At 41.4% G+C, this 14,740-nt stretch overlaps 1 protein-coding gene across 6 annotated transcripts in view; it reads left to right on the forward strand.

The window, feature by feature from the left end:
- Window positions 1-6,534: 6,534 nt before the first annotated feature.
- LOC143268882 (uncharacterized) overlaps window positions 6,535-14,740 on the forward strand; it is a 38,343-nt gene continuing 30,137 nt past the window's right edge. The window contains exons 1-4 of one of the 6 annotated variants that reach the window (XM_076552629.1): window positions 6,535-6,634; window positions 6,967-7,227; window positions 8,118-8,239; window positions 11,311-11,683. In XM_076552629.1, the coding sequence (XP_076408744.1) occupies window positions 7,148-7,227; window positions 8,118-8,239; window positions 11,311-11,480 (372 nt within the window). In that variant the 5' untranslated portion in view covers window positions 6,535-6,634; window positions 6,967-7,147 and the 3' untranslated portion in view covers window positions 11,481-11,683. Of the gene's footprint in view, window positions 6,635-6,867; window positions 7,228-8,117; window positions 8,240-11,310; window positions 11,684-12,372; window positions 12,546-14,740 lie in introns of those variants that run through there. The other 5 variants (XR_013045029.1, XR_013045030.1, XR_013045028.1 and 2 more) reach the window with 5 other exon arrangements.

Consider the following 14,740-nt stretch of genomic DNA (forward strand, 5'->3'; position numbering starts at 1 on the left):
TAATAGGTAGACTTAGAATACCCCTGATATGATAATAGTTTCTTCCCACTAGTTCACATTTTAGACCCAATAGCTTTCAGAGAACCTTTTGTTTAAGGTTCTCTGAAAGCTATTGGACCTGCTTGGACTGAGTCTATCATGTCGATCCCAGTCCTCGGGGGAGACCTTGATCTGGAGGAGGTGGGAATGGGGGGTGGACTGGGGGGAAGGGGAGGGGGGCAGGAAGGGAGAGAACAAGGGAATCTGTGGCTATTATGTAGAACTGAATAGTATTGTAAAATAAAATAAAATAAAAGACAAAAAAAAAATAGCACATTTACCCTGCCACCACGACAAGAATATTTTTCTAACACTATGTCAACATGACTTTACGTTTTTGTTATTGTTATATTCAGTGCATTTCTTTCTTAGTGATCAGAAACTGAATATGCAAAAAGTTGGGCCCATTGTTTAAGGTCTATATTAAATCAGTGGACAACTCGATTCTACTGTAATTTGAGTCCTCTGTAGAACATAGCTTATATTACTTTCATTTTCCCTGTAAATGCCCCAAATGGTAAGCCATTTAATGTCTCATATATATCAATCCACAAAAGTATATATACAGTGCTCTCGTTAGAACAAATTTTAAAATGATCTAATACAATGCATATTAGAAAAAATAAGGTGTTATGTCCATATAAGTTTTAAGGAAGTATCATCTCCTTTTTCTTCTGGCCATAAAGAAATAGATAATTTTCACGTGTTGCAATGCATTTTTATGCAAATAAAATAATCACTGCCAGAAAAGCAGCTGGTTTCTCCTCTCTACAGGTTCATGGCACACACTTAAGTGCATGGCACACACATATGTGCACAATACACTCATACATGCATAACATGTGTATACCTGCATGCAAACAGTCACCTAGAGCAGGTACTGTTATTTGTCATATAGGACACGGCCTCTGTAGCCCTCACGGCTTCTTCATGCCCTCTTTGGGAGGCTAGAGTTAGACACTGCTTTGAAGGAAGGAAGCACAGAGGAGAAATAGTAATACTTTGAGCCGCTGTACTTTTTCTCACATTTCTGTTTGTTTTATCCGGGAGATTTGGGGAAGGTCAATTTTGGACTCAGAAATGCTGAATATTATTTTGTAATGTGAATAAAGCTATGTATTGATGTGATAGAATTGTTAGTGAAAGAAGTTTTTCTGGCCCTGTAAACACATTAAAAAGCAACCTAATTATTTTGGGAGTGGGGGATTTTGAACATCACCAAACTCAAATTAAGGGATTGGAACAATCTAAATTTTTTCTACTTTTTTGTTTGGTTATTTGGGCCATCTATCCATCCATCCATCCATCCGTCTGTCTGTCTGTCTATCTTGGTGCTGGAGACTGACCTAGGGGCCTGCACATACTAGAAGAGTGCTCTACCACTGAGCTGTTCCACTGCTGCCCTTCTGTGGACTGGTTAGTTTTCTATGACACTGATTTATCTATATTTTACATATGAAAAAAATAAATTCTAACTATGCAACTTCTGAATTCATCAAAGTAGATTCTTCACACACACACACACACACACACACACACACACACACACACACACACACACCCTCATGCCCAGGCATGATCCAATCATGTTAGAGAGTCATAAAAATAATAGAAAGTGGGAGCCACACAACTGACACATGTTGTGGAAGGAAGGATTCTCTCACATAGTATGGCTACATCTCTCGTGTCTCAGTGGAATTTGCCACTTTCAAATGGTCTGTAATCCCATTTTCTGTTCACCCCTAGAATCCGTGAATGGCCACACTTCCCACAGAGGCTTGAAGCTCAGTACTGACGAGTTGCCATCTTGTTCATCAGTTGCCCTGAAGTTACCACAGGGAATGGAAATGAATGGGGAACATGTTGGCCAAAGTCCCTCTTTGGGACAACCTCCTCCAGGGCCACCTTTGACATGGGGTCCCTGGACACTATAGCTTCTGCCTTGAATTACTACCTTTTCATGAGTTTACTTATTGATTATTTAAAAATGTTGTTATTAACTGACATCAGTTGATTTTAATCCCTGCCATATAACAATGGCTGAAGAACAGCAAAGGAGTTCTTCCAAGATAAGACACCCATCAATGAACAGCTTTAAGTAAATCTCATTGCACTGGGGCATTGTTTTGGTTTTGCAAACCTCTTTATAGCAAGAGGACAAGCTTTTGTTAGTCCTGCTTCTGTATAAATCTCCTTCAGCCCCAGTGATGAGTTCATTTCCTCTGCTCCCTGTAGCAATATTTTCATATAATAAAAATACTTTCTGGGTAACTGATTTTTACATTTTCTTTGTGAAAATGAAAGATATTGACTTGTTCATAACTCACTCGAGTTACTCAGTCCTGTGTTCTACACATCTCATCTCTAAATCTCTGCTTACAATTCTATTCATATGGGTACTCACTTGTTTTTATTTAAGCACAACCCATCTCTCTAGTCTAGAAGTCTAAAGTTTATTTGAAAATTTATAATCCTCTTATACTACAAACCTGTTTTTCTGAAAATAATAACCATTGCCTTTCTTCAGACCACAGATGAGCAGTTAGGTAACACAGAATAGAAGAGATAGTGTGGGTTCTGGAGTGATGGTTCAGTAGTTAAAGCGTACTGGCTTCTCTTCCAGAAGACCAGGGTTCAATTCCCAGCACCCACATGGTAGCTCCTAACTAACTGTAGCTCCAGTTCCAGAGGATCTGACATCCTCACACAGACATACATGCAGGCAAAACACCAAGGCACATAAAATAAAAAAATCAATAGGTCATAAAAAAGCGATAGTATGTTGATTCACAAAACTCTCATTTATTGAGAATTATTTCATGCACACTAGACACACGTGTTATAAAAACTATTCATCCACTTTGCAAATAAAGAATAAATACAGGCATATGGAGGCAGCCAGATAATAAAAATGTTGCCTCAGCTACCAGATAGCAAAACTATCTTTATTAGTTTTTCTGACTATATTAGGAACTCTCTTTGAAAATGCACAATACTGAACTATTTGTAAATTTCACCAAAGGGGCTTTTCTTCAGGTTGTTGCCAATCGATGGAACCAGAACCAGCAGGCAACACTATGTATTGTGTTGACATACCACAGTAAAAATACCATTCTTTTTCCTAAACCATAAATGAATGGCTCTTACAATGGTTATTTCTAACCACTGTTTTACTAGATGGAAATTATGTTCAGCTGAAAGAAAAGAAAAATACTTGGCTTCACTCTATTTACTTTATTTTCACTTATTAAAACAGTAGAAAAGGAAAATAAGGAGCTGATGTGAGCCCATATCTGGGAGAATGTCGAGGGCCTGAGGTAGCCAGACTCATCTCCCCAGCCTGTATCTCAGCTACCAGGCCTTGAGTCTGGCCTTCTGAGGGGCAAGTGAGTTACATGTTCCCCCATGCTACCCTCTTTATTTTTGACCGTGTTGGGCCTCAAACTCAGGGCCCTGTACATGCTGGACACAGGGTTTCCCATTGAGTTCCATCCCCAGCCCCATGATGCATCACTATTTTCATTTTCTAGCTTTTCTCTTTTACTTATAGTACTTCGTGATTTTTTTTCCTTTCAAAAGACTTTATAAGTTGTTGAGGTAGAGAAGGAAGTATGGCCACTAAACGAAGGTCTTCGAAATGTTTTAATGGTGGTGACCACAGACATTTATTACATACCTAATGCCAAGGTGCCTCACTGATATTCGGATTGACTTATCTCCTCTTTTGTTCCGTGAAAGAAGTCTTACTAAAATTTCAAACAAAGCAAAATTTAGAGGGTTAGCTAACAAACGGAGGAAAAGAGCTCTCTAAAATATTTCATGAGGTAGATAGAATACTTGAAACAAGGGGACACTCGATAGGATAAATGTAAAATATTAGATTCAAATGATCAGTTTGTGTTTCTATGTGTGTATGCACACATATTCAGTTATAGACGTGCACATGTGTACTTGCACATGTGGAGGCCAGAGGTCAGTGTTGGGTGTTTTCTTTTATTGCTTTCCATGTTATTTTTTTGAGATAAGGTCTTCCCACCAACCCTGGTGCTTACCAGTTTGGCTGGCCTGGCTGGCCATGGAGTTCCAGGAATCCTTTCATCTCCCCACACAGCTCTTATGCTTGTACAGCAAGCATTTTATCCTCTTATCTTTCACCATCCTAGCCCCTCGAATAATCGATTTCTTGCATAAAGAATAGATAATATCTGATTTGTTAGTGAATGTAAAACTCACTTTAGGTTTGAATTCAAGCTAATGTAACTCAAACATGTGGTCTGCTGCTAAGCACTCCAGTCTTATGCTCTATTAGTTGAAATACAGGGTCCACATCAAGGGAGTTCCTGGTCTAACCCCATTCACGGCCGGTCACATGGGAAGTGCTTCATCGAGTCCTGGGCACCACATTTTAAGAGGGAAGTTGACAGCGAACTGGAACATGTTCAAAGGGGGAATGGTGAAGGGTCTGGAAACCATACCATACAAGGAGTAGCTGGGGGAGTGTGTTCATTTTGCCAGAGAGAATGACAAGATGTGTTAACAATTTCAAAGGTTGTTCTGTAGTGGGTGGAGGGGCCGGGGGCGGGGCATAGACATCGCTACCTAGTTATAGAACTAAAAAGAGTGGGAGAGGTCGGTGCGTTTAGGCGCCCGGATGAAAATGCTTTTAGCAATTAAGTCCATCACGGGTAGGGAGTTTCAGTTATGGTGAGTTGCTGGCCACAGGGGAGCCATGGGCAGAGTCTGGGCGCCACCTGTGAGAGCAGGCGAGGGCAGGACTGGAAGTTCTCGGGAGGCTGAGCTAGCTCTGCTGTAAGGGGTGTAGGCAGATCTGGGGTAGACTGAAGAAAAGCAAGAAACAAGCGCTGGACAGGTGCTCCTTGACGACAGGGTGACAACAGTCATGTCACACAAGTGTGTGTATTCTGGGGTGCGGTTTGGGAACAGAACCACTCACTGTACAGGAAGAACACACTAAGTAGTACTGTTATCTTATCAGCATCTATTTTTCTTATGGCTTCTAAGCTCTTTTGTGGGTGTTGGTGTGTGTAGTGTCACCGTTCAATTTGTTGGTGGGCATCCTTTGAGCATGCGTTTATGATTAAAAAATGAGGTTTTCTCCTTTTTCTTTTTCCTTCACCCTCTCTTCCTTCCTCCCTCCCTCCCTCCCTGGTCTGTACTTCATGCTGTTTTTATTCCTTTCTCTCTCCATCTGTTTCCTTCCTCCTATATTTACTCTCTGGCCTATTTTTCAAACAAAGGGACACAATAGTGTGTGTGTGTGTGTGTGTGTGTGTGTGTGTGTGTGTGTGTGTTACTGTGTGCAAACACGCTGGGCTCAATGCAGAGCCTTGAACACGTGAAGCCTGAGCTCTGTCATTGAGCAACACCACCCGCACACGGTTATTTTGTACCCTTGAAACCTCGAAGTCTTTATTCTAGTCCAAGAATTAAAAAAAAAAAAAAAAAAGTTTTGACATTTGTATTTGCTGACTCCACAATTTGCAATCTCTCCCTCTTCCCCTCCCTTTCTCTCTCTCTGCTAAAGCATAAACTACGGTGAAGTTATTAGTGAGATTTCAAGACAACAACTTTTCCGGCTGTCACATGTTCCGGGCAGGCTCCGCCCACTTGCCCTGTGTGGTTGGGGCCTTTAACTACCGAGCAGGTCATTAACCCGCTGGCGAAGCAGCAGCACGTTGTTCTCTTATTTTCAAACCACAACCGCCTCTGTGGAATCCAAGACCCATAAAAGCACAGCGCTGATGCAGCCGAACAGAGAGAGGCGTAATTCATGGACTGCAGCATTTAAGAAGATTCCGGTGAAACCGTAAAGCTAATAAAACATGAATTGCTTTGGGGGATCACCGGTTCTTTATTTAATCAATTGACTCAACTGGTTTAAAACTATGATTATGAGTGCTACGGGTGTGTGTGTGTGTGTGTGTGTGTGTGTGTGTGTGTGTGTGAGAGAGAGAGAGAGAGAGAGAGAGAGAGAGAGAGGATAAATAAAACTAAATCTGATACCAGAAGTTTCTAGTTTATAATATTGGTATGGGACCCTCTCTCCAAAACAAGCAAAGCCAAGATAGAAAGAAAGAAAATTCTAGAACAAATTGTGTCTCCCTGCATCACTTCTCCTATTCCCTTTCCTCTCCTCCTTGCTTTCTCCCCCCCCCACCCCCACTTGCTTCCCCTCCCCTCCCCTCCCCTTTTTCTTTTGGAAATCGCCCCTCCCCCATGTAGATTATGCCCATGCTTTAAAAAAAAAATAGTTTAGGTAACTTACTAGAAGGTTTTGATTTCAGTCTGGATTTTTTTTTTAAGCCTCAAATGAAAGGTTCTCTTTAATCAGATAATTGGCCAGCCAGTAATTTTAGCCTCTCCGTGACACACCAGTTGGCAGGTACAGAGGTCCCAGCCAAAGCCTTTGTCCCCATCCCCCATCTGTGCCCCTGGGACCGTCTCTGAGCTTCATCAGCCACCCCCCTCGTAGCAGCTCTCCAGAGGTTGCGACATCCCAAGCCTTGTGAAGTTTGGGCAAGTAGAGCCCCGCTGCTGCCAGAGGGAACCATGTGGAAGGCACAGAAAGCGGGTGGTAAGGCTTCCTTACAGCCCGGGGAGGGAGAAATAGGGACTGGCGCTCCACAGCTCCGTGTCCCCCCCCCCCCCCCCCCAGGTCACCAGCCTTTCGGATTAATGCTCAGTTTCATGAGATCTTGCCTCTGAGATTGTCTAGGAGGCTGGGGTGAGACGTTAGGGCAAGCGCACTAACTCCTGTGTTTCATCTCCCCTGTCCTAAGTCTCCCAGCCCTACCACGTCACACAGGCGGCGGGGGTGGGGGGGGGGTGGGGGGAACCGATCCATTAACCCGATTGTCTGCTGGCTTTCTCTTCCTGCTGCTCTCGACTCATCACGTTCGCTGGCAGCCATGAATGAAATGGAACGTGCTCAATGACTGACATCCATTAGAGTCAGTCCTTCGACAAACCCTGGGCTGCGTTTTGAAAAGGCCTCTGGAAGAGAAAGGACTGTGTGCTCTTTGAATGTGGGCCCGCTGAACCGCTGCCAAGGGCGGACCGCTCCATTCAAAGGGCCGAGAGAGAATAAATGAGAATAACATCCTTGGGGACCCGCAGGATCAGCTTACTCCGAAAATGCTCAGCTTCACAAAGGGTCAGAGTCACAAGGTAAATGAAAATGGCCAGGAGGGGACTTTGATGGCCGAAACACTGTAACAGTAGAGGACTTGAAAGAAAACTTTATTTAAAAAAAAAAAAAAATTAAAAAGAAGCAGTTAAAAGGAGGAGGGGTAGTGTATGGGGGAACCTCAGAAGGGCAAAGCCTGTTGATAACAACAACAAAAGGTTTCTGCAGAGACACCCGTGAGTGTTCATTGGTTACACACACAGCCTGTAAATAGATGCATATGCTTATGTAAATGTGTATCTACGTTTGTAAACACCACACCTCACCTTTATTTTATTCACTATTAATAAAAACCGGGTGAAATTTGTGAGCTCAGTTTCTTGGTGAATTATCTACACAAGTACTGCAATGCCTGTCCAAGTCACCAATCATGAAATCTGGAGACTGCCATATGTGAAGATTCTCACGCACTGTATCTAACTTGAAAGGCTGCCTATTGACAACTTTAATGGAAGTGCTTCAGAAGCAATGTCTAAGAAAGGGAATCAGAAAGCTCACAAAGCTCCTGATGCATTTCCAGAGAGACCCTGGTGGTCACCCGCCACAGGGTCCTGCCTCTGGAGACCCTCAGCCCCCTGCCCCCAGGCTCTTAGATGGCTTTTAGACCTGTATAGGCTATGGTAGCTTCAAGATATAATTCAGGATTAGGTTTATCTGAGTGGTTTACCTCAGGCAGGGGATCCCCCCCCCATTAGGATAGCCTCAGATGGGGGATTCCCTACCCCCTCAACTTACTCAAACAAAAACTTCAGACTCCTTCATTGTTTTCCAAATGAAAAGAAAACTTAAGGTAACAAGTGATAATTCTGTTGCTGAAGTAGGGAAGGAGACTTGTGGCAGTCAGCCTTACCTCTGTGGATCTGTTTTCTAGAATTGATGTCAGCAGGTGCAGCCATGCTGGACAGACAACAGGTTGGATGTTCCCACCCACATCTGAAGACATACCCACTCAGCTCTGGGAAGATGAGTTAAATTGGAAAAGAGTCTTTACAGGTGTGATTAATCTAAAAATCTGAGAGGAGTACCTCAAGGTCAAGGGTGGACTCTTACATTGATAAGAGGCGAAGGGAGACGGAGAAGGAAGAGGAGGATAGAAATACGAAGACTGAAGAGTGTGTCTGCAAGACAAGGACTATGAAGTGTTACTAGCAGTTGCAAGAAGCTAAGTGAGATGTACGAGGCAGATTCTGCCTCAGAGAAACATTGAGGACACCTTGATATTGAACCTCTGGCTTCCAGAACTGTCCTAGAATAGAATAAGCTTGGCTGGTTTAAGTCATCAGATTCATTGTGGTATGCATAGGCAGCCTCAGGAAAGTAATACACTGGTGGCCACAGCTGTGTGCTGTTTTGACCACAGGGTCATCCAGCTTGGACTTAGTGGTCCCCAATCAGGTAGCAATCAGGTAGTTTTGAGGCAGCTGCTAGAGTTACTGGGTGGCACTGGCCAAGAAAACTCACCCTGCTGAAGATCTCCCCTGTTGGAGGTTTGCTGGGAGAATGGCTACTTTGGATTCAGTAACCTACCATGCATAGCTCCTTGGCACAGCACCATTTAGCTGATTTATTTTTAATTTAAAAAAAAAAATTTTTTTTTTTTGGCTTTTCGAGACAGGGTTTCTCTGTGTAGCTTTGTGCCTTTCCTGGAACTCACTTGGTAGTCCAGGCTAGCCTCGAACTCACAGAGATCCACCTGCCTCTGCCTCCCAAGTGCTGGGATTAAAGGCGTGCGCCGCCGCCGCCGCCGCCGCCGCCGCCGCCGCCGCCGCCGCCGCCCCGTGATTTATTTATTTATTTTTTTAGGGGCAAAAAGTTCTTCCAAACTGACCAATATACAGGAAAAGGCTCATGTTATATTAACTACAGTTAGTATCAGAATTCTATGTAAAAGGTGCTCGTATTTAAAAAGTCTACTTTATCTACCCAGAACAACCACACATTTACTGTGTATTAGCTGTTGAGTAATTGAGAATCGATGTTTTAAGTTTTTTTTTCTATTCAGACCTATTGTTTGCTACTTATATATAGAAATCTTACTATGTCTTAATAATTTAGTTGGCAGTTTGGGGTTATGATGCAGCACATTTCAATTTTTTTTCCATTTAAATAAATGGAAAGTTAGCCTTCAGTTACTGATTTCTTGCAGAATGACTGATTCTTAAACATTTGAGGAAGAGTAAGATTAGCTATAAACAAAAAGCTTTTAGGCACAAGTGGTCTGAAAAAGTAAAACTGTTTTCCTAGATGCTTCAATAATTCCTAAGGAGAAAAGATACTGGGGAAAGTGTGAATTTATTGAGCGCAGTCAGCCTAGAGCCACTGATGTGTAAATAGCATTTAACTGCTTAAAAATAGTAGGTGGGATGACTCTCAGTGAAGGAACAAAAAAAGAAAAAAAGAAAGGAAGGAAGAAAGGAAGGAAGGAAGGAAGGAAGAAAGAAAGAAAGAAAGAAAGAAAGAGAGAGAGAGAGAGAGAAAAAAGAGGAGAAATACATAAATTAGCCAGAGTGGATTTATCACAATTACATGTTAAAAAAATTCTATCTTAAAAAAATACCAAATAAGACTGACATATGGAATTCATTATATTCTAGTTAATGGTTTCAATCAAACTTAAAACAGAGCTGAGTAGGCCACAAGCCTTTCTGGACCTCTCTCCAGACACGGGGTACCCAGGGACACAGCTCTCACTCCCAGAGGAAATTAGTGTCCATCCTACTGAAAGCTAATATCTCTGCCACCCACACTTTTTATTTCCCGGGATAAAATACATTTTGTTTATTTGTTTGCTTGCTTTGCCTCTACGAAAGGCCAAAATGAAAGAATTGGTAGAATAATGTTGAACATATTTATTTACTTATTTAAAATAAATATTTATTTATTTAAAAATGATTTATTTATTTTTTTATCTCATGTACAATGGTGTTTTGCCTGCATGAATGTCTGTATAAGAGTGTCAGATCCCCTGGAACTGGAGCTATAGACAGTTGTGAGCTGCCATGTGGGTTCTGGGAACTGAACCCAGGTCCTCTGGAAGAGCAGATGGTGCTGTTAACCACTGAACCATCTCTCCAGCCCCTAATGTTGGAATTTTTTTTTTTTTTTGAGACAGAGTTTCTCTGTGTAGCTTTGGTGCCTGTCCTGGAACTCACTCTGTAGACCAGGCTGGCCTCGAACTCAGAGATCTGCCTGCCTCTGCTTCCTGAGTGCTGGGATTAAAGGCGTGCGCCGCCGCCGCCGCTGCCACCACCACCACCACCACTACCACCACCACCACCACCCGGCTCAGTGTTGGAACTTTTAAACTCAGTGCTATATTAAGTTTATAGTGAAATTAGATAGAATGGACACACACACACACACACACACACACACACACACACACACACACACACGCCATATAATGTGTTTTCAAGCCTCAGCAGTTCAGACATAGAAAAAATAAAGAAAGAATAAATTGTTGATACACGATAGTGTAAACTGGTGCTCATTATTTCTTTTTAATGTTTCAAATGTGATTTAAAGTTGACATTTATCTAGATGGTCTCTGGGTGGCTTTTTCCTATTTGGACTACTTTGTTAATTGTTTGGACACGAAGATGTTTTGTTGCCTTGAGTAAATGAACTCCTTTTATTTCCGATTTTCTTTGGGGCATGAAAACTGAGAAAAAGTAGAGCAAGCATTATCTACTTTATTTTGTTTATTAATTTCTTTGATGGTGGGGCTCTGAGAAATATCCCTGTTGGAAACTTCCTGTGAGGTATGGACGGTCCTTCTAAAAGGCAATTCTCTGCTTGTGTGTGAGCAATGTCGGCCTCCAGGGGGCGTCCGAGCACACAGAAGCCTGAGTCTTAATGCAACTCCAGTAACCCTAGTTCAGCGCATCAAATGCCCAAGTAAGCACTCTGTCCCCATCTGTCGCTGCGTGGAAGAGGGCTGAGCCAGCCATATTTAATCAGCACTTGAAGTCTCCCCCTGGGTGATGTTTGTGCCCTTCTGGAATATTTTATTCTAAGCCATTTCCCAGACAGCATTATTGATTTGTGTCATTCTCCTCCCCCAGGCTCCAGGAGCTGGTGCAATGTGACACTCAGCTGCAGGTCATTTTATGAACGGACTTCAGAACCCAAAAGTAAGGTGACTGCAACACTCAGAATTACTCAGATGGCATTTTGTGTTGGTGCACCGTGGGCATCGGAACGCTTACCACCTGACGTCAACGGGTCACAATGAATTTGCCAGCATGGAGAATTACCAACAAAGACAGAGATTGGCACTTGTTTCTTATTTCTGCTTTTTCACTTTCTCACTAGTAAATGTGTGGTCACAGTGGGAAGAGATTATGCTATAGATATTTTGTGGGGATGGTTTGGCTAAGGAACCCCTTCCTCAGGAAGATTTATTAATGATAATAATACATTTGATACATATCTCGACCAGAGTTCTGAATTTCTTTCTTTTCTCTTCTCTCAGGGGTAAAGGAGGATAGTCCAATTTTTCTCTTAAAAGGTTTTTTAGATTTATATACATTTATTTTGTGGGTATGAGTGCTTTGCCTGCATGTATGTATATATACACTACATTCATGCCTGGTTGCCCATGGAGATCAGAGGAGGGTGTTGGATCCCTGGAACTGGGGTTCTAGATGGTTGTAAAACACCACATGGGTGCTGCAAATAGAAACCCAAGTCCTCTGCAAGAGCAAGAAATGCTCTTAACCATTTCTCCAGCTCCAGAAACTGAACTACAAGAAGGGGCTGATTGTTGAGTGGATTCATGAGTGAATGAATGGATGGTGTCTAATAATATTTTAATTATCCCTGAGAGGTGTTTCTCTCTGAAAATGGCTCATTTTTTTTTTCAGTTTCCCAGTATTGTTCTAGTTTGTCAAGCATTGTAATTAGAAAAGATATGTACTTATATTGACCACTTACAAATAGGACCATGCTTTGTTCATTATCCTTCTATCTACATTCTTTTATACATGTCTTTGGTAAAGGTAGCTGAAGGGCCACCTAGGTATTTGTACATTTTTGCATCAAGTGTGTATGTGTTTTGTATTCTGTCCCATTAAGTAACGGAAGGAAAGCTCAGCATACCACTCCTCTTTCTCTTTTCCCAGCAGATGTTCTGTCAACTGTGGCCCTAAACCTCTAACTCAGTAGAGCACTCATCAAGACTCCCTTTGCCTCTACTTTATGAGTTATCTCTTCACTCACTGTTGGAACTTCACTTTGTACAAGAAATGCTAGCAATCTAGACTCCTGTTTCCTATTTTTGAAGCATAAAGTTATCATGGTAAGTATTTGCCCAAACACCACAAGAAGCAGAACTCAAAATGACCAGTTATTGAATATCTTCTATGCTTCAGGTAGTGTATTAAATCGTTGAGTTGTAATACTATCTGTGATGGCTGATACTGTCATACACAGGAAGCAGAGGGAGAGAACAGGAAGTGGACTCAGACCATTAACTCTCAAAGCCCACCCCCCAGTCACATACTTCCTCCAGCAAGGTTCCACATCCTAAAATTTCCATAATCTTTCCAAACAGTACCATCAACTGGGTACCAAGTGTTCACATGAGTTACAAATGACAAGAATATTTATCACCAAGGCACGCATTTCTAGTAGATACTGTAGTAGGTGGATAAAACGGAAGAATGAAATGTTAGAAACAATCCTGTGAAATGATATTAAAGGACACAAAAATGGTCATGGTATTTGAGTCACAAAATACAAGCCACATGCTTGTTAGGAAAACACATTTATAAATATTAACATACTTCTAACAGAAAATAAGTCATTTTTTTCCCTTAAATTTAAAAGTATTAATTATTTTAAAAATGTTCTGTTTGTTCATTGGGTCCTGTAGTTATTAACAGCAAAGCAGCTAAGCTTTGATTCTTGGCAAACCAATGGAAGGACACACATGGGCTAGAACTGACAATGGGAAAGAAGTGACATGAGACCAACAACTCTCCTCAGGCTTCTTTTAGCCTCTACATCTGTTGTGAAGCATCTCTGCCCTACTGGGTGACCTTTTTTTTTTTTTTTGACTTTTCCTGTTAATATGTCTGTTTTATCCCTACTGTGCTTACATGTTTCTTTGACAGTCATGACTCACGTTGTCAGGGCCATTTCAGCATTTATGTTAAATGGTCCATGACCTTGCTGTTTCCTGGGTATTTCTCCTTACTTACAAAAATCACTATGAAAAGAAATCAGAATGAACCAAGATCCCTCCTCCTCCCCACCTCCCTCAGCTTCTATTTATATCTCGGTTGTGTCCGATGTCACTGGTCAACAAATGACTTGGTTATCTTTGGCTCAAAGGCTCACTCTGTACAATTTACTTGGGCTAATTAGGGTAACATTACAGGCTTCCTTTGACTATTGATGTAACAATTGTAAAAGCTGGTGGAAAAAAAATATCAGAATTTGTTCCTAGTAAATATGTATCACTAGGAATCCAGAAAAAAACCAAAACCAAAAACAAAAGTTAGTTTAGCAAGAAAGCCCACTTTGCTCAGATTAGGAGAACTTTGGTTTTGAAATAGCCAAATGCCAATAGCAAATTTGAAGTCTAGAAGTGTAGCATCTAGGCCTCTGGGTACTTGGCTGAGCATTTTAAAAAGCCACTCAGAAGTTCTTCCCAGTGTGTTTAATATGATACTCTTTTTTTTTTTTTTTTTTTTTTTTTAAGATAGGGCCTGGATATGTAGTTCTGGCTGTCTTATAATTCACTATATAGACCAGGCTAGCCTCAAAACTCACAGCTTTCTGTCTGCCTCTGCCTCTTGAGCAGAGGGATTAAAGATGTGTACCACCACACCTTGCTAATTCCTTTTAAACAGTAGGACTAAAGAAATGAGCCAACTGCTAATGTGGTACATTTTTGCTTCGAGAAATTTAGTGCAAGTCTTTACAAAATTAAAGTAGAAGATAGAAATATATGGTTTAAGATTACAATTTAAATACTGCGGTCTGAATTTTTATAAACACAAATTTATTACAAGATTAATTTATCCATGTTGTACCTTTTGAGAAGTTTTAGTTTTTCATAAATTCTAAACTGCAGTAATCTGCATTGACTAATTATTATGATTTATCAAGTGGCTCCAAATATCTTATAAAGCTACAAATCTTACTGATTTATAAACCTAGATAGGAATTTAAGGGAAGCCCTCACTCTATATGTGCATGTAATTCTTTGCTTGAATAAAGCAAATTCAAATCTTTTTAAAAAACTATTGAGCCAGATGTGGTGATGTACTCCTTCAATTCCAGCACTCGTGAGGCAGAAATGGGCAAATCTCAGGGAGTTCGAGGCCAGCCTGGTCTACGAAGAGAGTTCCAGGACAGCCAGGGCTGTTACACAGAGAAACCCTGTCTATAACTGTCTCTCCCAAATTTATTTATTTTATTTTATTTTTTTGGTGTGCGTGTATGCCTGTGAATATGTAGGCATACTACGTGTGTGCCTGGTGCCCA

Source organism: Peromyscus maniculatus, chromosome 16 (assembly GCF_049852395.1).
Source record: "Peromyscus maniculatus bairdii isolate BWxNUB_F1_BW_parent chromosome 16, HU_Pman_BW_mat_3.1, whole genome shotgun sequence".
Classification (NCBI taxonomy): domain Eukaryota; kingdom Metazoa; phylum Chordata; class Mammalia; order Rodentia; family Cricetidae; genus Peromyscus; species Peromyscus maniculatus.